Genomic DNA, 22401 nt, shown 5'->3' with positions numbered 1-22401 from the left:
GACGGACAGCAGTTTATTCAGTGAGCTCCTAGCCCCCAAAATTTACACGTCCTACTCCCACTACTTTTTTATAAACAGGTTCATCTAACACAGCTAACGCTTGGTTCATAATTTTCACACAAGTGTTTGTGTGTGTGTGTGTGTGTGTGTGTGTGTGTGTGTGTGTGTGTGTGTGTGTGTAAGAGTGTGCTACTATGTGTCTGTGTGCAGATCTAATGTGCAGCAGCTACCTTTACAGGCGCTGATCATTTGCAGCACCATCTCTGCAGCACCACGGTTGTGCAGACGGGACTGCTGGTACAAGAGCCTCTGTTTCTCCATCTCCTTTTCCTGTGCAGCAGAGTAGCAAGGAAACAGCTGTAACCCTGTCAACAGAGACTGCACTGCCCCCCGCACTTACACACACACACACACACACATGTACAGGCACACATACACTAAAAACACACACATCCTGATAATCTTATTCTAAATATAATTTGCTATTGTATTTGCTATACCATTGGTCCTGATGTCATCCAGAGTTGCTGGTTAATAATTCGTGTTATATGTACGTAACACAACTTTTTACACTTACATTTATTTTATCACCTATGAAACAGCTTCTCTTAATCTTTCTTTGTGTTAAGCTCAGTTAAGTGAGCAGATTCTCACTGTTTCCATCAGATAGTGGCCAGTTTGTTTCAGCTAAACTATTCTTTTCAAGTGTTGAATGAACTTGTAAAAAAAAAACAAGCTGTTTTAGTGTTAATACTCGGGACTCTTGAAGACATACAATTCTCTTCCAATGTATTAGTGTTGGAGACAGTTATTCCAGTTTATGATATCTAACACAGGTGCAAACATTCAATTGCAGCAATCATTTCATCCCAGATTGTAACACACACTTCACATATTCTTCTTAGGAAGCAACATCAGTTGCTGGAGTAAAACAACATGCAACCCCTGCTTCCAACAGAACAGCTTAGGGTTGTTCTACTTCACAGCCTAAACTTATATTTTATGCTACCTGGAGTAGCCTGTCTGTATGTGACGCTTGTCTGCTTTTTAGATAAACTATAAGACCCTAAACTGAAACTGAGGAAAAGTTGCTTGCTTGACTAAATATTTTCGACATTTAGAGTTTTGACTTGTCACGATATGAAAATAAAAAAAGACTGTTTTATTCAACAACTTTGAAATATTTACTCTGAAAAAGGCTGATTGGTTATGAGCACCATTTAGTTATACAGCAGCAGTCTTTGTCAAACTGTCAAATCACTCATCACCCTTCAGATTTATTTGAATTAGATTAATAAAGGTATGTGATATTTTAAAACTACTGAACACTAGACAAACAAATGAGTCTGCACATCTGCAGACACTGCATACTGTTTAATATAACATATTAAGATTAAAGTGAATAAAAAAACACACAAACTTTAATGCTGCGTGACGCAGTATTCTAACTCACGCTATTCGGACTATGCTGCACTATACTTGTCTTTTTTATATTATTCTGTGGTACAGTACAAATACTATAATAATAGCAGGTAATGAACAACCATCCTGTTGACAAAAGAGGTTACATTTGACCCACCCACTGCACATCATGCACAGACCCCCACCCAAAGCACCCAAACCTCTACCTAACCCTCCCTCCGCCCCCCTCCCTCGTGAGCCTGAAGTGTTTTAAAAACATGAATGCACTTTTCTCTGGTTACAGAGATTCCGCTCAGCATAAGAGTATGAATAGAAAGAATGGAAAGAAACTGTGTGTATGAATGAATGTCTCTGTGAATGTAGCTGTTGTATGCTCGCATGAGTGTGTTTGGGCTTGGGGCGGTATATGTACGGCTGACTGTGCAGGCTTTTACTGTATTCTTGGTGAGCACAGAGAGGGAAACTTGTTAGCGCTGTCCAATTCAAAGGAAAGACAAACAAAAATCAATTAGTTGTCAGATGTTAGAACTCTAGTTTTCAGGTGAGTCTATATGGGTGAACACAGTCAAATTAGCAGGTGATTACATGAGTTGTGAGTCAGAAAAGGGTGGTGCATGTCTAGAAGACACTGACCACAAACTCTGAGACTTGCACAGGGGACCTGTTAGGGATCCTGTGCTCTGGCTTAATTAATCGCCATTATCTGTTTCTTACTAAATTAAGTCTAAAAGGGGCAACATCACAATTTACGTATCAGGTTCCAAAAGGAACAGAAATTCTGAAATCACCACAGCTGCAACATTACAGTGTCGAAACACCTTGGGCTTGGAAACTGTGATTCTGAAATTTCAATAGCTAGTACAGACTCACTTGTCTGTCTTCACCTGGGTTTTATTTTGAATTCTTTAGCTGCCGTCATCTCTACACTCGAGTCATGCAATTTAGAAAAAACAAAACAAAACAAAAAAAAACATTCTTTCAGAATATTGATCCCGACTGGTGTGCAGAGTCCAGGAAAGGCATGCACAGGTCAGTCCACCACAACAGGAAATAGACACGTGGTGTGAGTTAACGAAAGGAAGACAGAAAGGAAAAAAAAGAGAAATGTAGCAAGAGTGGGGTGGGGGGGATGTGCCGAGTGTGATGTCATGGTGTAGTCACTCAGTGCGTAGGGAGCTGCTTCTCCGCTGACTCCCCTGCCTCCCTTCCCCTGGTCCCCCCATACCATCTCTGTCTGTCGCACCTCAAAGGATGGCTCCTCCCCCTCCTGTTCTCCCCCTTCGTCCTCCTCACCAATGTGGCAGCTCTGAAAGCAGCAGACAGAATGTCGGTGAATTATTCTCTTCTGAAGTTCAGCTTCAAGATCTATTCCCATTGGTGTTTTACAGGTCTTACCTTTGCCATAATATCAGCATATGACATATAGAGATGGTCAACATCAAGTTTACTGTAAAGAAATACCACAGAGCAGGAATCAGTAAGTGTCACTGAGGAACAGGTCAGAGAACTGAGGCAGAGGAAGAAAGACGCTCTCACAGCTTTTCTGTAAGAGCTGTGCGGCTGAAATGAAGAATCAGCTGATGAAGGGGGTCAGGCTTCGTCTCAGTCTCCTCTTCCTCTTCCTCCTCTTCTTCCATGGTTTTCTAATCGTTAATAGATAGGATAAAACATGACAGACCCTTTGTATAAAGAATAGACAATATGCCAGTGATGAAACATTAATGAAAGTGTAACTTACTGATAAGTCATCAATCATCTTGTCTTCAAATGAGTAACCCTCGGTTTCTAACCAGTTGCGTTTGTATGCATCCAAGAACATGTTGGTTACCCTGTGCCTGCAAACAATGAAAGATCACTGACAATTAGGGATAATTAAGATAATTAGGTATAATGCCTCATAAAGCCTTTTGATTTTATTGTCGATCATGTTTTGAATAAGTAAGTTGCTAATCATTACGTGGTGATGTTGTACAGAGGCGTCATCCTGAAACAGGCCACCACAGCTCTGCGACGCTGTTTAGACAGCAGCTTGTGCCAAACCATTTTCTTTGACTTGAAGGGATGTTCAGTCTAATGTACAAAAAATAAATAATTATCTTGGAAAATGTCTCAATTTTCTTAAGCTCTGCATTGCCTGCTGGGTTATAGTCATAGGATCAGAGAGATAAGGACTTTTTAAACCTTCTTTTATTGAGGATGCCTGGTTGTACTCACCACTTCAATGTGGTAAAGGACAGCAGACACCTCTTGTACTCTCTTCACCACCTTCTCCGGATCATCGGCATCTTCTGCTTTCCCAGACATCTCTTTATAAAGAGACATCTGCCAGCGCATTGCTGGGTCCTCTACCTAAAATATAACACGTCAATGTGTATAATGAACAGAATGAATAGATTTATACAGGAATGCGTTTATTATCTTCTTTCAGTTAGTAAAGAAATAAAAAGTCTGCCTACCTTGCCTTGCAGATGCAGGTTGTTGTGCAAGAATTCCCTCACCTCTTCATCTGTGTCTTTCTACGAGTTAAAGAAACCAAGATTTGGAGGACATTTATAATCCTATAGTTTAGTAATTAACAGCACGCAGCCTCTAAACAAATTTGGGAATGAAAAAAGTAACAGAGTTATATGACTGTGGAAAAATTATTATTATATATATAGAGAGAGATAAAATCATTTCTACCCATTTTGTGTCAAAATGTATGCTAACAAAGAAGCAACGCTTTTGCACTATAGAAATTTAAAGCGCTATTAATCTATGAAGCAAGTTTTGCCCAAAGAAATCACATTAATAAGCACAAGTACCAGTGAGTATCTGATCTTGGCAAGGTTGATGAGTTCCTGGTCTGCAGGAGAGCACATATTGAGGCCGATGGGAAGCATCTTCTTTAGCGCTGCTACAATTAGGGAGGTCTGCACAGAGTAGCGGTCCCCCCGTCGCTTCTTCTTGGTACGCTCCTGCTCTGAGCTGCCAGACTACAGAGAGATTAAACTGATTGAACACTTTCTATTCCATGAAGCAACTATATGGCACCAATAAAAAATCCCTTTTCAGAAAATGGTTTGTGGCATTTAAGGCTTTGGAGAATATTTAACAACTAAACAACATATTTTCTTCAACTTTTCGTGTCATGTCATGTGCTTCATTGCTGCACCAGCAACAGGTGTTACACACAATGCAGCTTCACTGTTAGTACTGCAGTGGCCAGACAGGGCACATCCTGTCCATTGGACATCACAGAGAACAGCACATGGGGTCAGCTCCATTGCGTGGAGCTCTTCTCACACGCTCCTATCCAGAGGCTGACAATGCTCATTACTGTCTGTTGTCTGGCCTCACAGCACCCTCTCTGCCCTTATTGTGCATGCTTGGTGTTGGTGTGTGTGGGTGGAAAACACTCTATGGGCTTTGAGAGTCATTGTGATGATCAGGAAACAGAAGCTCACTACAGTAATGCCCATCTGATAGCCCAGGAGAAGAGGTTCTACTTGCACCAACCACGTAAAACATCAAACAGTGATTAGGTTTATTTAACAATTTAATGGTGTCAATGAACATGACATGAAGTAACGAGTCCAGTTAGTAAATATGATGACAGTATTCTGGTGATGTAGTGAGAGCTAGCTTAATTTCCTGCAAAAGATCCAGCGACTGACATTTGCTACTGGTGGACCGAGCAACAGCAGGGTATGGACTTTTGGTTTAAACAGCTACTGAAAAGAGAAGAGTCCCCCAGTGCAGGAATCTCTGACACAAAAGCTGAAAAAAAAAAACCCCAAGCATCAGTGACACAAGTAACATCACAGTAGCACGGGCTCCATAACTGTATCCAACAAGGATCATCGAAAGGCAAACTATTTACTGGTCAAAGAAAAACAGGGTGATGGTACTCGGCTGCAGGAGTGCACACACCAAATTATATACGCTACTGCTCTGCCGAGCACCATGAAACCTTTCACACTACTGTGATCTACAGCAAAGAGCTTTCATCAAGCTGCTCCGGACCCCTACTCACACATATACAGACACACATAAAAGCATATGTTTGCGACACATTCACACTCACATTCTTTACTCCTAAAAAACATCACTAATATATTTGTGTATAATATAATCTCACACTTCATTCATTCACTCATAGATGTGTAGTGAAGTCTCTCCTAAGAGGAAAAACCCTGTATGTGTGTGTTTGTGTGTTTGTATACGTGTGAATATTGGGATCTGTCTATTAGCAGTTGATGAAATGCCTCCGCAAACTCAGGGTGCCATGCGATCAGCACAGCTCTCGTGCACAAACACGGTCTAACCTCTCCATCTCCGGCCTAGTGGCCCAGCGTCCAACCCCGACACAGGATATATATGGAGAAAAAACAGTTAGCAACAATCTTACTACTACACTATATACTGCCGCTTACACAGACCTGGGAAAAAAAGGATATTAATATTTATGTAACAGCCCATCAGTCTTCTTGTAGAAACTTATTTGTGAAATGACTGAAATGAACACTTACAGAATAATCATAAAGCTACAGCAGCTTAAAGAAAAACAATGAAATAACAGCTGAGAAAACACCAAGAAGGGCTTCCTGTTACTTTTCTCTGCTTGTAATGGGTGGTGTTAGTGAAACATTAATTATTAGAGTTTAGTTTCTTAATGTGTTATGACTCAAGATATGGAAGTAGGTGAATCAAACCTCTAGAGAACAGGCAATGTTTTACTTTTACATTTCCTTTGCTCTCAGATAGTACCTTGCTCATCTTGCTCTTACTGTCAGCAGTCAGGAAGGACATGTTGTTGATCTCATTCATCACCACGAAGTTCTGCTCCTCCCTCTTGAAGTTCTGCAATATATAACACAATAAAGATGCTAAACGAGAGACGGAATAAATGCATACATATATGATGTCAGAAAACAGAAGACTTACGTGGGATTTGGACCAGAAAATGAAGACCTCTCCCACCATCCTGAAAAGCTCCTCTGCATCTGGGTCTGGACAAGTCAGCCAACTTGCCCTACAGACACAGGCAGCAATAGATAGTTCTTAAACGTGAATCATGACCAGCAAAAAAAAGGGTGAAATGAAAGTGGAGCTTTCTTTTAAAACCTTGAATTATTGTTCCTGTGGAGTTTCCTGTTCTACTGTTCAGATTTTGAATTTATTATTTCTTGTAGGTTTAGTTCCCTGGTTCCATCCCTCTGCCTCAATAACAACATTGTGCCTCATTGCAAGACAAAAAAGCGTCATATTATGCTCCCCTAAATTTCTAATTTCAATAAAAAAAAGAAAACTGAAGCAGAAATGTGTTTCATATAAAGGTGCTGCTAATCTCAGCTACCTGTTGTTGTCCACGTAGCGAATGAGCAAAGGGTAGAGAGCGTACAAGTCCCGACAGAGTACAGCAAACTCATCTCGAATGGTCCCGTTTTCGCTGTCCACCTCTGTTTTGCCCTCCATGCGCAGATGATCCTCCTCTGCCACCACCTTTGCTGCACGCTTCTTCAGCTTTTCCATGGTTGGGATAAAGTGGGATTTAAGCATCTCTGGTTTAGCCCTGCTGACAATGGGCTGAGCGAACACTGGACAAGGCACAAAACATTTGCCAGTCATCTCCAAATAATAGTTGTGTAACATGTGAAAATGTAGCTGTTTACACATTATGATATGCTGCAATACTATAGCTGTGTGTCACGTGACATTATTTTGGCTTATTGTAAATCCTCTGGTCACTAACCTGCTAATCTTTTCATCCAAGAGGCTTCATCTATACCCAGGTTGTTAACCACAATCTTCATGATGCTACCCAGCAGCTGGTTGAGTTGCTCGGAGGTGACAGCGGTGCAGAGCTGGCCGTCCTGCTCGGGGAAGTTCTCTGGGCCTCTCTCCCACCAGCGCGGGAGATAGTTGCACAGCATGGGCAAGGTGATCTCAATCACATGGGGCATTTCTGTGTAGCGAGCTCCAGACTCAGCCAGGTCATGGATCTCTTTCATCAGAATCTCCAGTTCTGGGATGTCAGGACACAGCTCTTCTACTTGATTGGGAAGACCAAGAACTAAGCGGGGAGAGAAAAGACGAGTGAAATCACGGACATGAAAAATAACTCAGCATGAACACTATCTAATAGTTTGAAGCATGTAAAATGAATCATAAAGGTAAAAGAACTCACTTGCTCTCTCTCTAGGAGTCTTGGTCGTGTAAACAGAAAATGAGTTGAATTCATTTAGCACTGGTTCAAGAAAGGCTACCGGCATAGCAGCTGCTAAGTGGGCCAAACACTCGCCAAGAGCTGGTCGCTGTCTGCAAAGGAAGGAAAAACATGCATACTCATAAGATGTCTGTATGAAATAACACATGCAAAATCAACCTTTGAAAGAATACATGCGCATAAAGAAAAATAAATGTTTCTTGTTATGATATCTGATATATAATGAAAAAAGTAAAACTAGTTCCAGGCTTTTTTTTAGACCATGTCTCTACTCACTTCTCCACATGTGGAGTCTTCACAGTGCCCAAAGAGTAGATGCTGCACATTAGACGATAGCAGGATATCTGCAAGTCGTCCACTGAGAATGTCGAGAAGAGACTTCATTAGCTCTGAGTTGGTCCAGAGTAACAAGTCATTAATGGTTCATTTAAAGGACAAAAGCATTCTACTTACTCATGACATCATCACCAAACTGGTGTTGGGCAATGTGGTCAAACAGTGAAGTGAGGACTGGCAGCAGGGCAGTGGTGGTGTAGTTGATATTCTGTGCTACACCCTTAACCTGTAAACAACACACAAATACAGATTTCAGTTCACAAGAAAAACATGAACACATTTGTTTAGTGAGCAAAAAGAAGAGAAAACCCTCTCTGACCTGGTTTCGACTGGACACCTTGCCCAGTTTCAGATTTTCAACCATCTTCTCAATGTCATCCGCAGCGCTCTCAAAGAACTGACGCAGGCCGGCTTTCACAATCTCAGGGCCTGATTTCATAACAGTCCTTAAAGAATACACAGAGAAAACGTTTTTCTAAAAATCTCAGACAGTTTGTTTCTATTTTCTCTTTGCTTGAGGAGCAATAGGGATGTTTTATGGGTATATTGTGATCTACCTGGCATCCAGTGATCGTGAGAGAATGTGCAGGCAGTTTACCACTGCAGGGGCATCCGTTCCTGAAAACATAACAAAAAAGGTGCATTGTCAGTGCTATCCTTCAGCTCTACAAGAGCCCAAATTACTGCAAATGCCACAATTAGCTCTAAACCTGGTATACAGTTTGTTGGGAAATATTGAGCAAACTCACAATTACACTACAACGGTAAAGTCTGAATCTTCTGAATCACAAATGTTAAATACATAGCTGAAACAACAATAATTATTATTTAAGAAAAGAGCATAAAAAGTTGTTAAAAACAGTTTCTTAAGTGCAATGCCACCATCACAGAGTTTTATTTAGGCACGTTTAAAGTGGAAGATCATATTGTGCTGGTGAGACAAGCTCACCTGTCCACTGGCCATGTAACAATGACAGTCTACTTAAGACATATGGTGGTGAAGGGGAGTAAAATGACAACAAAGCATTCATTGTCTCATATAAGCCAGGATGATAAGACACGACAAAGCTGCAGTACAGTACCAGTGGATATCTGACGCCGTCACAGACATTCATGCTAACTTTGTGGATACCTTTTAAATCAAAGACAAACTACAGCAAACATTAAAGCCAAGCAAAAGCTGAGCTAAAGACAGAGAAGAGAAGAACTGGTAAGTTAGGAGGAGGTGACGATGATTTATTAGTTTGATTAGTATGTAAAGTAAAGGTAGGGAGGAGGAAGAAGCAAAAAAATAAAACGCTGTAATAAAGAGAAATTACACAGGAAAACAAATACAGAGATGGTGACAGGGCATGACATCATGCAATTTCCTTACCAAAAAGAGATACTCTGTGCCTCACCAAAGCAGCCAACTTACAGAAGATACTGAGGTAGGAGGAGAAAAGAGGAAGGGAGAGAGGAAGGGAGTATAGTAAGGGGAAACAAGGCAGGAAAAATGTTTGAAGTACACATAAAGCAAAAGGAAAGTAAAGGAGATCATGGATATCACACAACAGGAGAAAGATGGAGGGACATGGAAGGAGAGGACAGATACTATCACACTGTCCTAAAGGGAAAGGAAATGCCAATTTTTTCAGGACACATAATTCAAGGTAAGATTGATTTTTTTTAAAATATGGTTTTATGACACATACCTCGCAATCATCTCCTTCTCTTTATTTGAGGAATGACCTCCACTGCCCAATACTTTGGCAGGAGTGGAGAGAAAGTACAGGCAGTGGTTCTTGAAGTACTGATTTACCAGCGGCAAGAGGATCTATAAAAAATAACCCAGCATAAAATATCCAATTATAAATAGTATCTGCTTAGTAAAGCTACAGAATAAAAGGTGTTTCTCAAAAACACAAATTGTGGCAGTTTTTTCAGTCCCTACAACTTCAGCACAGGATTCTGTTACAACTATCACCCTCTGACATCTGAAAAAAAGTACGACGAATAAAGAAGCTCACCTTGGCAAAGAATTTGATTTCTTGTTCGTGTGGTGACTTTTCCACTCTACCGCTGCTAACTACAGCCTCTGTTAGAAAAAATAAAAATAATAATTAAACCACTTCTGACTTTATTTCTGGTCTAAACAGCAGTGCACACAGTATAAGTACAAAAATCTATGTGTGTTCAATCACAGTACCAAGATGAGCGATGAATTCCTGGGCAATGTCCATCCATTTAAGAAGCTTCTGAAGGAAGCCATAAGCAAAACGCTTTTCAATGGAGGAGATGTCCTGTTCCATATCCTTTAGACCTCTAGGAGTGGAAAAAAAGATGGAGGAAATATGGAAGGAGTTGAAAGAGAAAAATGGATAGCTCTAATCTTAAATTCTGAGAGCTCCAGCTTACCTCGTCACAGCATATCCATTAAGCTGGAGGAACTTGAGCAGGTCCTGGGCTTTCTCCCTGTCTCTGGCCTTCTCCTTAGCCGTCAATGTGTCATAAGGCACGAGCAAAGGATGAGTACCACCACCTAGCAAGGGCACAAGTCATTTTTTAAATCAACATATCATTAAAAAGAAAACTCCCAGTTTACTGTAATAAAAACTACTCTTGCCTTTGGACTGTAGCTCCAACTTCTTCTTCCTGCCCCAGGTGTTGTGATAGTTTTCTGCTAGCTGTTCAGCCATAGACTATGTGGAAAGAAAATAAATAATTATTCTACCTAGTTCTTTAAAGGTATGTGAGCAACTTGTGTGACCTATAAATGCTGGGGAAAATCTGACCAGAAGAGACATACTTGCAGCTCTCTGGAGAGGGCCATTCCTGAGATGTCTACTGGCTGAGGGCTGTATCCGTGACTCGGATCATAAGTGGCCTGAAGACAATTTAAAAAAAGATCTTGTGTGTAACAGTGTCCATGTGAAGTTTTTCAGTAAAAGAGAAACTCCATTGTTTCCCCAATTTAATTAGGCCAAGAGAAAATTCATTTTGCATGATCCACAAATGTTCTGTTTTTACACTTATGTAAAAACCTTGCATTCCTATATGGACTTTTACCTGAGCAGTTTGAGAGATTTTGCGCGTGGCGGTGGTGGCGGCGGCCTTTTTCTCAACTTCTCCTTCTCCATCCCTTGCTTTCTCTATGGTCCACTCCCATGCTAGCATAGCTTTGACGGATTCTTTAATGGGCCAACGATAAATCTCCTTGTCCTGAGAAAAGGAGGTAGAGGGCTTTACAATTAACAACTAAGCTATACTATGAATGCCCATAACAATAATCATGCAAAAATAGTCAAAAGGTCCATGGGTAATGAATACTAATTAAGAAGATCTGGCATCCTCATATTTAATGGAACACAGGGACACTACAAAAGGTTAGATATGATTAAGTGTTCAGAATTTCAAGCTTCAGACTAAAACAAGTGAAAAATCATTACCTTTTCAGAGAATGTTTTGTATGGCCGGAGCATCGGGTGAGTCTTAGCATTCTCATCTAGCACCTCTCCATACGTCCAGTTGTTCTGAATCTGAAAAATGATTTAAGCAATTATTACAAATAATACTTTAAAAAACATTATTGCTTACATTATTCCCTTATTACTGACCTTTTCAAAAGCCCATTTATCATGAGTGTGTTCTGCATACTTGTTGATGAAAGGATCCAGTCTCTCTGGGATGATAGTGCTGAAAATTTAGTCATATTTACTGTTACTCAAATAATCTAATATCTAAACTTAACTTCAGAATGCCACTATGACTTTATAGAAATTACAGTGTAGTTTCATGTAAGATGTTTATATCTTCCTTTTCAGTTACATTCATAACTGCACTTGAAGATTTGAGCAACACTTAAACGCACACACCACACTCCACAGGATGCACTCAGAAGCTGTCCTACAGTTTATATATATATATATATATATATATATATATATATATATATATATATATATATATATATATATATATATATATATATATATATATTTTTTTTTTTTCTTTTTTTTCTTTTTTTTTTTAACTGCTGTGTGACTGTCTGCTGCTCGTCAAATACATTTTATTGCAATGTTGACCCTTATGGAGTGCCAGGACTGACATAATGAATTAATTAAATACACCATTAAAAAATTAATTAATTGTGGCAATAATTGATTACAATTGTAAATAAATAAATAATTAATATATAAAATTTAATTAAATATTTATTTAATCAATTATTTCCCATTTTAATGAATTCTTTTCAATTATTGACACATTTAATTAATTATTTAATGGTGTATTTAATTCATTCATTCATTCATTCATTCATTCATTATGGCAGTCCCAGCATTCCATAGACCCTGTGCTAGCTTGCATATGACAAATACAACTGAAACTGGAAACAATCTTTAAAAAATCTGTTCAAATATGTAATTATAACTATCCATCACTGACAAGGTACACGTTGACTCTCTTCCAAAAGCAATAATGCACTAAAATAACATCAAACAGTCTTTCTTTCAGTTCTCACTTGGTGGTCTCTACTGGTTTTGGATCAAAGTTGCCTTCAGCATCCACAGAGGCCTTTTTCTCAGTGTGAGAGGAGTAGCTGGCATCCACATAGTCAGGGGGGATGGCTCCAGCTATAGCACAGAGGCAGGGCATGGCAATCTTGAAGAGCTCTGCATCAAATTTCTAGAATTTAAATTCATATTAGAGAAGCCAAGTTAGTAATTCCTTAACTTAAACGATGTGCACTTATGGAAGGTTAACAACATCTCCCACCTTGTGTGCCAACGATTCGAAGATTCCCCAAAAGAGTTTTCGAGAAAGATGCAGCTCCTCCTCAGAAGTCACCCCAAAATTCGCCCATCCATTTGGCAAGCAGTAGTACTTCCAACAGCGCTCATAGTGATTGGTCAGCAGCTGAAGCAATTCAATTCATATGTGATATAAAAATTAGATTATATAAACAAACAAACAGAACGCTGTTATACAGAAGACTCACCTTGAGAGGCATCTTTGCATATTCATTGAGGATGGGTACGTCAAACACCAGCCGTCTAAGCAAATGCTGCAGCATAGAGGGTCGAAGGTATCTGTGGATATCACCGTAAGTTTAAAACTGTTTGAAAAGGCACGTTTCATCATTCACTTCAAAGTTTGTAATTTGTTGTGAATTTGCCGTTATCATTAGATCTTTCTTGTAAAAGAGATAATGTCTCGAAAACCTCCCCAGGCTGAATAAAGGTTAAACAAATAGAAAATAAAGGCTTCCTTTTTGGAGTTATTCAGCTTGCTTATTTAGCATTTGCTATACAGAGAGGGTTTTTTTAAATACTGACTTGCAGAGGGACATGAGACACTCCTCTATAACATCCCTCTGAGCCTTGGTAAGGGCTCGGCCACGAGACAGGCGATAAATTGTGTGGAGCATGGAGTCGATCATGATGGCCCGGTGGTCTGTTCCAGCAAACAATGGCGCACACTTTGTAAGAAGAGGCAGTACAGCCGAACAGAGGTAGCGGTTCAGAGCCAAGGCCATTTCAGTTGTGCTGAATGCCGCCTAAAATCAGAGAAGACAAAAAACTGCTTAGACTCACTGCATTACCTTAAAGACAGACGGATACATTAACTATATCAAAGGGAATCTATAGCAAATTACATCAATATGCAGACTTTGTACTGAAATCTAGAATTTACAGAAGGAAATTTTATCTGTTAGGTCTGTGCCTTTTTTTTCTCACCGTATCCAGAGAAGCTGCAGCTCTCATGTCAGGCAAGAAGCCAACCTCAAGCACATGAAGCAGGAAGTCCTGGTTATCAATACCGTACACTCTGTCGAGGAAGAGCACCATGGAGGCCTTGTGGTCTGGCACAAAACTGGCAGACATCTTGGGCTCAATAATCTGGCCATCTGTGGTTAGATAGGAAAAAAAACCTTATGAAGTAGGGCGCCACATTTTTTAAATTATTACAAAACATCCCTGTATCAGCATAACTTTTTATCCAACCTTTGCCATATGCTGGAATCTGCACAGGTAAGCTGATTACTCCAACCAGGTCCTCTATAGGCACCAGAGACCTCAGGATGGCCCTGATTCTTAGAGCTTCACCCTTACCCGCTTGGATCAGCTACAAATAAAAAAAATAAATAAATTGTGCTATATGAAACTAACTCCTACAAATCAAACACCCACAGATCCACTCTTCCTGGAGGTTTGAGGGATAGAAATATGTTAAAAGCTGCTCTACTTACATGCATCTCTGGGGCACAGCGACCCAGCAGATCAATGAGAGCCGAGTAAAAGGACATGATGGCATTTCCCAGATGCACACGGTTCTCCTCGTGCTGTTCCTCACCACCAAACCTGCCAATCCAGATAATGTTATTTTCTATAAGAAAATTTGTTGTGCTGCTGTGAAACTACACAGTGATTTGTCTAAGCTGTTAGTTGGTGTTATTTTGTCAACAAAAATCGAATTCACTGCCACTGCGCCAGCCCTTACATGAAGCGCCTGTCTTTCTTAACAGTGGGCCCATCTCTTGCCGGATCCTCTGATATCTTGATGGCCTCCTCCATTGCAGCCAGCAGGCCATTACCACCCTCTCCTCTCAGGGCTGGGCCAAAGCACTCAGGGCGACGGATGAGCAGACGCACCACAACGGTGGCATTCTCTTCCACGCTTTCTCCTAAGGGGAGTAGGTTGTAGGAGGAGGTAAATATTAGTGGCGACTACTTACAAATCTCATCATTATAAAATAATCAAAGCCAACCATTAACGAAGACAGCAAAGCGGAGGAAATCCAGGTATCTCTCGCCGCCACAAGGATTCCAGCCAATGTCAGGGTAGCCCTTAGACAAGAGCATTGGACACATCTGCAGTCCACAGCCTGCCAAGTATGTCACCACCTACCTCGTGTGAGTACCAAAAGGAGAGATTATCAGATAACAGTTCCACTATAGCCTTTTTTTAAAAAAAATTTTCTCTCTAACCATTTCCAGTTCCTGCTCTTGTAAAGCCAAGGCCAGCTCGTTATTGTCAATACAGGAGGCTGCAGCCACATCCAGGGGTGTGGATCCACGCATGCCTACATAGGGATATAATCAGTGAGTTTATTCATTCATCACCTGGTATAAAGATCCCAGCACATTAAAACTCATTTAGAAACGTCTTACCTGCATGCTTCAGTGAATTAAATTTTATTATAATTGTTTCATGATTATTCAAAATAAAAAAGATTTAAAAATAAAATCTGTCCATAATAAGCCATACACAGAGTACAGTAAACAGTGTAACAGGGGACTCACCCAAGCCGATACCGCTGTTCTGCAACAGGTAGCTCAGATGGTCAAACATAGAACGCTGGTTCTGTCGGCTGATACGGCAGAAGTAACACAGGAAACGACAGCAGCTGGTCACCATTTGGGGGAATCGAATCTCCTGGGCAAGAAAAAAACAAACATTTTTCTCAGATGCATAATGTCTGATGTGTGCTGTGTTATAAATTGCAGGCCTGGAAAGTGAAAGGCTTGAAGAAATCACAGTTACCTTCGAATCTCCTCCTCCACCTAACACGTTGACCATCACTTCCATCACAGTCTCATGCATACCCAGAGCTCTCATCAGATTGGGGTGTTGGTAGAACACCTTGTTATTCATGATATTTCTGAAAAAAAAAAACAGAAGCCATACATCAGTGTTACATTACTTAATAAAATAACATCACATGTTCTATTATTATAACTCAAAATGTAACAAACTAACTCTAAATTCCAAAGTATACACTATTTATCCCCCACACTAACCCAATGCTCTGGATCATAAGCCGCTCCTCTTCAGGACCCATCTGGACGATGAGCAGTGATCGGATCTGTCCCAAACACTCAAGTAGTTCCATGGTGTCCTGAACGGACACGGCATTGATGGCATATGCTTTGGGCAGTGCTCGGATCAGCTCGCCAAGACCGTCGTACAGTCGGTGTAGAAGGCTGAACATCAGTCGCACCAGCTCAGGGTTCTGAACAAAAGACTCCTGAGCCCAGTGGATCATGGTGTGGGAGATCAGCTCCTGAAGGGTGCCTGGGTGAAATGAAGGAAGAGCGTGTTATAAACTCAATTTAACTCTTACCCTAAAGCTAAAAAGAAAATGCAGATCGGGTCCTTCAACTGTTTCACAGGTAATCTAAGTGTTAATCTTACTGGGTTTTGCTTCTTCCTCCACCTCTGGCTTTTCCTCCTCCTCCTTCTTCTTACGGAGGCTTTTAACCTTGTCTACCAGACTAACAAGTCTGCCCCTCAGTGAAGTGTCCACCTCCTCCTCCTCTGGTTCCTCCTCAATATGTATACCTATGGTAAAAATGTGACAACAGCATTAAACACCCATAAACAGCTTTTCACACCTGAAGAAATTCATAATTACACAAAAATGCTCACCACAGTGAAGCAAGAGGTCATTGTGGAATTCTGCCAGTGTTTCCCGCACGTCCTCGGGAACTGGAGAATCTTCATCCTCCAAGTGTTTGAAGTTCGTTAGCATAAGAACCTTAACAGAGAGCACATTATAGCAGCTATATCAGGATATTTTGTGTGTCTTTTGCTATAAATATGGTTCGTTTTGTTGTCGTCTGAACAGCATATGGGAAACTTAACAGTTTATCATCAGATCTCAAGAACTAATAATTAAGTCATCAAGTACATGGTTTGTACTTAATCATTATAATTAATCTTTAAATCCTTAGATCTGATGATAAACTGTTAAGTTACACTGTTCTCAGTGTAAGTTTTTACTTTTCAAAGATGAATATCAACTAAGAAATACCATCTAAATGAATTCAAACCTGGAGCCTATGAGACATTTGTTTAGTGTGATAATATTAGTTATTACCTGGTCCTGTGGAGGCGAGCGGAACTCCCGGGTCTTGCGTGCAGTCTCAGCAGCTGACATGGTGAAGGCTCTCATTAGCTGGTTGTAACGGACACGTTGATTGCTCTTAACATCATGGACAAACTGGTCTGAGAATGCTACAATGGCTTCCACCCTGTGTCTCAGCTCGCAATCGCAGAAGTACTGCAGGAGTGTGCACATCTGAAAGAGCAAGGTGAGACAGGAACATAAGTTCTAATGCTAATAATTTAAAAAAACAAAACAATTTATGATATGAGATCCTCTGACACAATTATCCACATCAGTTGTGAAACTGTAAAGCAGTCATAGTTTAAACATCACAATGACCTGCAGTTTGACAGACTCTGGCAGCGTCATCTGTAGCAGTCCTTCCTCCAGACCCTCGTCTTCCTCCTGTGCTTCTGCTTCCACTGCCTCTGACTCCTTCTCTTCCTCTGCTTTCTCTCCATCTACCTTTCCTCTCTTAGCCTCTTCTTTGTCCTTTTCCTCCTCTTCTCCTTCTTCCTTGGGCTCAGCCTCTTCCTCCCCACCCTCTCGTTTCTCCAGCTCTTTTAGCTCCTCCTCTTCCTCATCCCCAACCCCTTCATCCTCAAGCTCGTCTTCGGCTGCTTCTTCCGATTCCTCCTCCTTCTTTTCCTCAATTTCTCCTTCAGCAGCTCCACCCTCTTCAGCTTCCTCCCCTTCCTTTCCACTGAAAACATTGGGATCGATCATCTTGAGAATGTGCTTGGTGTCATCATCATTGAAGATGCCCATAATAAGCAGTGTACTGATTAGCTTCAAGATTGGGACAAAGTGGAACTCTACACTGCCTCCTACTGGATCCCGCATGGCCTGGCTACCATCCAGCACAGCCTCTCGTAACATGTTAATCGCCTTTGTTTTCAGCTCCTACAGAAGCAAAATAACAAGTAAGTAAAGGCAGAAAACATTTAAGATTTTTGGTTTAATGCACCTTGTCTCCTGTTTCTTACCTGTAGAGGAAAGACAGGACTAATGGTGTACAAATCAGGGTCTGTGCCAACAAAGTTGATGGATGAGAAATGCAGCTTTGGCCGTAAGCAGGTAGTGAGACCAACACCAGGTAAGGAGTGGGCTTTTATTGCATCAGGATAGAGCTTGATGCTGAGGGTCTCTTCGGTCATGGGAACAATGAATTCCCTGTTGGTTCCCAAGCGTGCCCGTTTTGCTGATTCCAGATGAATGCTGATAAGCAGATCATAGAAGCCGCTGCGAAGAGGTCCAGGTAGGTAGGTGTTCTCAATAGCATAGAAAAGCTGGGATTCATCCACATGACTGCATAATGCATGAGCCACTCGGTTGTTCCCAAGTGCGCACACAGCACAGTAGAGCATGAGTGTATGATAGTGGAACTTCATCAGATCCTGACGCTCTGACAGCTCCAGGATATCAATACATCTGTGGAAAAAAAAAGTCAACTTCATTGCATTGTATGCATTATATGATCATGACAAATCTTTTGTAATAACTATATGTTAATCGCTCTATATATTTACCTTCCCTTTCTTAAATCACACTCTCATGATAAAAAAAATGTATTTTTTGGTTTTCAGCTCTCTTAATGTGGAAAAAAGAAAATAGCTTCTTCCTCTGACATCTCTAAATACATCGGGTATAACATATAACTGACATTTGCAATGATAAAGTTAAAAGATGTAGGGATTGCTGATCTGCTGCTATCTCAATTATTTATAGCAGGAATGTCATAAATGCTATATGAAAACTCTAAACTTAAGAGTTTTCTGCATCGACATTCTGTTTCTGACCTGTTCTCCTCTGGGATGTGCAGTGCCATCATGATGAGAGGTTCAACACACTCCACCATCCAGCCTAACCGCTCATTTACTTTGCCCGTCTCTGGTTTGAGGAAGTGATTTGGCATACGACTCCAGATAACTGGAGTCAGCATCTGGACATCCAGCCTCGGGGGGCACTGAGGGACTGGATTGTTACGTTCACTGTGGAACATCGCAGCTGAGATAGGCATGATGTTCTGATATGAGAGATACAGTAGAGGTGAGCTTACTGTCATTTGAAGGAAAAAATAAATTCAACTAGATTTGAAAAATACAGAAATTCAGATGTGAAGGTACAGGTAAAAAAAATAGTGGTTCATTTTATTAAAAACACCAAACATCATCATTAATAAATGATGGACAACATCTGGTCCAATATTAAAAGAGATAAGTAGGAGAATTGCAATGCAAGATTGGACCGTGCTCCACTCCCAAAGACCACCAACGTGGGTCTGACTTACATTACCATACATTTCTAAATTGGTGACACTTTAAGAAAAGGCAGCTGCAAAAGAGAGTGAAAACCGTTCCATCTGACCTTGAGTTTGCCCAACTCTAGCTGCACCATGTTCTGACTGAACGGCTGAACGAAAACTGCAGGGAAGAGTTTGGTGTTCGGCTCCACCTGACAGAACATAGCGTTGTCACATAGCTCATCAGGATACATTTAAAGCAAAGAATAAAAAACACAGATAAATCTATTTGACTTTCCCTTACCTGGTAGAAAGTATTAATCTCCTTTCCATTTGCCGTAAAAGTCATTAGACCTGTTGCCAGATCAACAAGGCAGCCAATCACCATGTCCTCCTGGCTAAAGCGGGTCTGTTGATTGCTGACCAGGTCCCCTCCCCACACCATGTAACAATTACTGTGCTTCATGCTGCAAAGAATGAGCAAGAAACACGGCTGTAATGAAACTCACTCCAGTTAAACTCATCTGTCTCAATTGAAATACTGCAGCTGATCCAAATTCTTTACAGTAACTAACAAACCAAAAAAAAGAAGTAGATGTAAGCAAAATAGAACCCTAACTAACTTTGAATTGTATTTTCTTTATTTTATTTTCTGTCATACACTGTGAATATGAATAGAGCTTCAAATAATGAGTTCAGCATATGTAAAAGTAACCTGATGATTGTATTTTCTACAAAATATGAGTTTTTTAAGAATAAGAAATTGTCTGTGAAGGTTCTCAGTCATCCAGGTCATCGTAGTCAAAGGAGCTTGCAAAGAAAAGCGTCTGGACTTCTTTAAGTTGCTTGAAGACGTTTCACCTCTCATCCGTGAAGCTTCTTCAGTTCTAAGGTCAAATGGTGGAGAGTCCCAGATATAAACCTAGTGGGAGTTTCCCCCCACAGAGGGACAAAAGGACCCCCTGATGATCCTCTAATCGCCTGAGCCAAGGTGTGAAACTGGGTGTGGGTCCCAATCAGCCAGAGTTTCGGGTGAGTTCATTGTGAAACCTGGCCCCACCTTATCATGCGAATTCCTGAGGTCAGATGGCCCAGGATGTGAGTGGGCGTTAAGGCGTCTGGGAAGGGATCTCAAAACTGGATTATAGATGGCAGAGAGTTGGTGTCGTAAACCACCGCCTCTGTTCAAAGATGGTCGCTCACAGTGGACATAGATGGCTTCTTTCACTCCTCTTTCAAACCATCTGTCCTCTCCGTCCAAAATGTGAACATTGGCATCCTCGAAAGAGTGTCCTTTATCCTTAAGATGCAGATGGACTGCTGAGTCTTGTCCTGTGGAGGTGGCTCTTCTATGTTGTGCCATGCGCTTGTGAAGTGGCTGTTTGGTTTCTCCAATGTAGAGGTCTGGGCATTCCTCGCTGCACTGTACAGCATACACCACATTGTTAAGTCTGTGTTTTGGCGTTTTGTCTTTCGGGTGAACCAGTTTTTGTCTGAGCGTGTTGCTGGGTCTGAAATGCACCGGGATGTCATGCTTGGAGAAAACCCTCCTGAGTTTTTCTGATACACCGGCTACATAGGGGATGACAATGTTGTTGCGTCTGTCCTTCAGTTTCACACCTTGGCTCAGGCGATTAGAGGATCATCAGGGGGTCCTTTTGTCCCTCTGTGGGGGGAAACTCCCACTAGGTTTATATCTGGGACTCTCCACCATTTGACCTTAGAACTGAAGAAGCTTCTCGGATGAGAGGTGAAATGTCTTCAAGCAACTTAAAGAAGTCCAGACGCTTTTCTTTGCAAGCTCCTTTGAATAAGAAATTGACTTTTTGCAGCAGCCAGGCGAGGAAAAGTGGGCAATTAGCATGAGGGGGTCTTAAATAGACACGAGCTTAAACAGATAATGAACTGAGAGGCTGCATCTCAAAGTAAGTAAGATCCATAATTTTTTTTTCACTGTAAAGCATATAAAGCTGCTCTAATGAAGTCCCAGAACAAAAATATGGAGCTGGAAATAAGCTTGATTCATTTAGGTGCAATGCCAAATTAATATGAAGGCATATTTAATTTGTAATTTCTTTGTGTTGTTTGTCTTTACTTCCACAGCATTTAAATAAACAAATCTAGCCTAAATGTCATTAGATTAAATTAAGATTAAATAAATAATACATAAAAAATATATTTATAAGTTTTCCTCAATGATTGGCCAGCAATAATAAAAATTTATGCACGAAAAAAACTAACCTGTCATGTATGTTGCCTCTGTCATCTCCCACTGTGACAGTGACACTGCGGACCTTGGAGAGGTCAAAGTTTTGATCATACATGTGGTAATCAGGAGTGACCCAGCCAACCCAAACACCAGACGGCTCCTGCCCAGCAAAGATCCTCACAGAGTAGTAATACTAAAGACGGGGGAAAAAAGAAGAAATCATATTATTTTATTATCTACAGATTACATGAAAACTTAAAGCCATCATTCAAATTGACAAAATCTCAGGTAATAATATGTGTAACTGTAGCAAATAATAACGTGAATCTCACAGTGGTGGTATTTTGGATGATCTCAGGATCATCTCTGTCATCAGGGACCACGTCTTCCACCAAACGTGGCACCGTTGGAGGAGCAGGAGGAGGGGCAAGAGGTGTCATGGCTGCCTTCTTGGCTTTGGAGAAAAATCTGTTGTCCACGGAAGATAAATAACATTTGGAATTAGTGTTTTTTAAAGGCTTCTAACTGCTTTACAGTTTCAGTGGATTTCATTCTAAAAGAACAAGCCAAATATCACAACTTCAGTTATTGGTATGTAGCACAAATATTCGTAAAATCAAACAAAACAAATAAATATAATAAAACAGAAGGTGATTGAGATTGTTCTGTTTAATTTATATTAAACCAGCAACCATAACAGTCCAGAAGAGTTTCATTATTTTGCAGTGACAAACTGACAAACGTACCCTTTTTTCTTTCCCTTTTCTGACATTGTGTCCTTCTCATTTTCCACGGAGATCTCCTTAGGCACAGAGGGGTCCTTCTTGTCCTCTTCCTGCTCCTTGCGACTGGCAGACTTTTTCAAAACTTCAAACTCTGAGTCAGGTTCTACCACTGCGACTTCCTCCTCAGGTATAGTAAGGGCACGGGTGAGAGGGGTGGTACCTGCCGGGATCTTAAAGGTCTCATGGAACTGCACAGGCATGCTGAGTCTAAGGAACATCATATCAGTGTTGGCATTCTGCGACCCAAACGTCTTGTGCGTCAGCTTCAGACAGGGGGCGCTGTCCACGGTCCCGTCAACACGGGAGACCTAGGAGACAAAAATACAGAAA

At 40.9% G+C, this 22401-nt stretch overlaps 1 protein-coding gene across 10 annotated transcripts in view; it reads right to left on the bottom strand.

Moving 5' to 3' along the window:
- The window catches only part of ryr1b (ryanodine receptor 1b (skeletal)), a 62372-nt gene that overhangs the window by 15711 nt on the left and 24260 nt on the right, over positions 1–22401 (bottom strand). For 4 of the 10 annotated variants that reach the window (XM_085244115.1, XM_085244119.1, XM_085244118.1 and 1 more), the window contains 53 exons: positions 22033–22379; positions 21619–21754; positions 21319–21479; positions 19382–19544; positions 19203–19289; positions 18635–18861; positions 17822–18266; positions 17175–17738; positions 16827–17027; positions 16376–16484; positions 16142–16288; positions 15748–16021; positions 15491–15608; positions 15250–15382; positions 14935–15029; positions 14715–14850; positions 14447–14630; positions 14196–14307; positions 13951–14071; positions 13684–13853; positions 13282–13502; positions 12945–13035; positions 12722–12862; positions 12468–12631; positions 11563–11641; positions 11395–11484; positions 11015–11167; positions 10755–10832; positions 10572–10647; positions 10364–10487; positions 10155–10270; positions 9976–10043; positions 9661–9782; positions 9342–9391; positions 8524–8584; positions 8286–8412; positions 8084–8192; positions 7907–7988; positions 7592–7722; positions 7157–7477; positions 6761–7001; positions 6349–6436; positions 6172–6264; positions 5730–5744; positions 4227–4397; positions 3879–3938; positions 3637–3771; positions 3380–3492; positions 3161–3257; positions 2959–3065; positions 2818–2869; positions 2648–2728; positions 231–330 (listed from right to left, as the gene is read on the bottom strand). In XM_085244115.1, the coding sequence (XP_085100241.1) occupies positions 231–330; positions 2648–2728; positions 2818–2869; positions 2959–3065; positions 3161–3257; positions 3380–3492; positions 3637–3771; positions 3879–3938; positions 4227–4397; positions 5730–5744; positions 6172–6264; positions 6349–6436; positions 6761–7001; positions 7157–7477; positions 7592–7722; positions 7907–7988; positions 8084–8192; positions 8286–8412; positions 8524–8584; positions 9342–9391; positions 9661–9782; positions 9976–10043; positions 10155–10270; positions 10364–10487; positions 10572–10647; positions 10755–10832; positions 11015–11167; positions 11395–11484; positions 11563–11641; positions 12468–12631; positions 12722–12862; positions 12945–13035; positions 13282–13502; positions 13684–13853; positions 13951–14071; positions 14196–14307; positions 14447–14630; positions 14715–14850; positions 14935–15029; positions 15250–15382; positions 15491–15608; positions 15748–16021; positions 16142–16288; positions 16376–16484; positions 16827–17027; positions 17175–17738; positions 17822–18266; positions 18635–18861; positions 19203–19289; positions 19382–19544; positions 21319–21479; positions 21619–21754; positions 22033–22379 (7687 nt within the window). The remainder of the gene's footprint in view (positions 1–230; positions 331–2647; positions 2729–2817; positions 2870–2958; positions 3066–3160; positions 3258–3379; positions 3493–3636; positions 3772–3878; positions 3939–4226; positions 4398–5729; positions 5745–6171; positions 6265–6348; positions 6437–6760; positions 7002–7156; positions 7478–7591; positions 7723–7906; positions 7989–8083; positions 8193–8285; positions 8413–8523; positions 8585–9341; positions 9392–9660; positions 9783–9975; positions 10044–10154; positions 10271–10363; positions 10488–10571; positions 10648–10754; positions 10833–11014; positions 11168–11394; positions 11485–11562; positions 11642–12467; positions 12632–12721; positions 12863–12944; positions 13036–13281; positions 13503–13683; positions 13854–13950; positions 14072–14195; positions 14308–14446; positions 14631–14714; positions 14851–14934; positions 15030–15249; positions 15383–15490; positions 15609–15747; positions 16022–16141; positions 16289–16375; positions 16485–16826; positions 17028–17174; positions 17739–17821; positions 18267–18634; positions 18862–19202; positions 19290–19381; positions 19545–21318; positions 21480–21618; positions 21755–22032; positions 22380–22401) is intronic. The other 6 variants (XM_085244117.1, XM_085244121.1, XM_085244122.1 and 3 more) reach the window with 3 other exon arrangements.

The sequence above is a fragment of the Mchenga conophoros genome, linkage group LG14, assembly GCF_057382185.1.
Source record: "Mchenga conophoros isolate Kocher_MC1m ecotype Shallow Benthic linkage group LG14, M_conophoros_male_GT1.1, whole genome shotgun sequence".
NCBI lineage: Eukaryota > Metazoa > Chordata > Actinopteri > Cichliformes > Cichlidae > Mchenga > Mchenga conophoros.
Note: the sequence above shows the minus strand (reverse complement) of the source record. Positions and strands in the feature narration are given on the sequence as shown.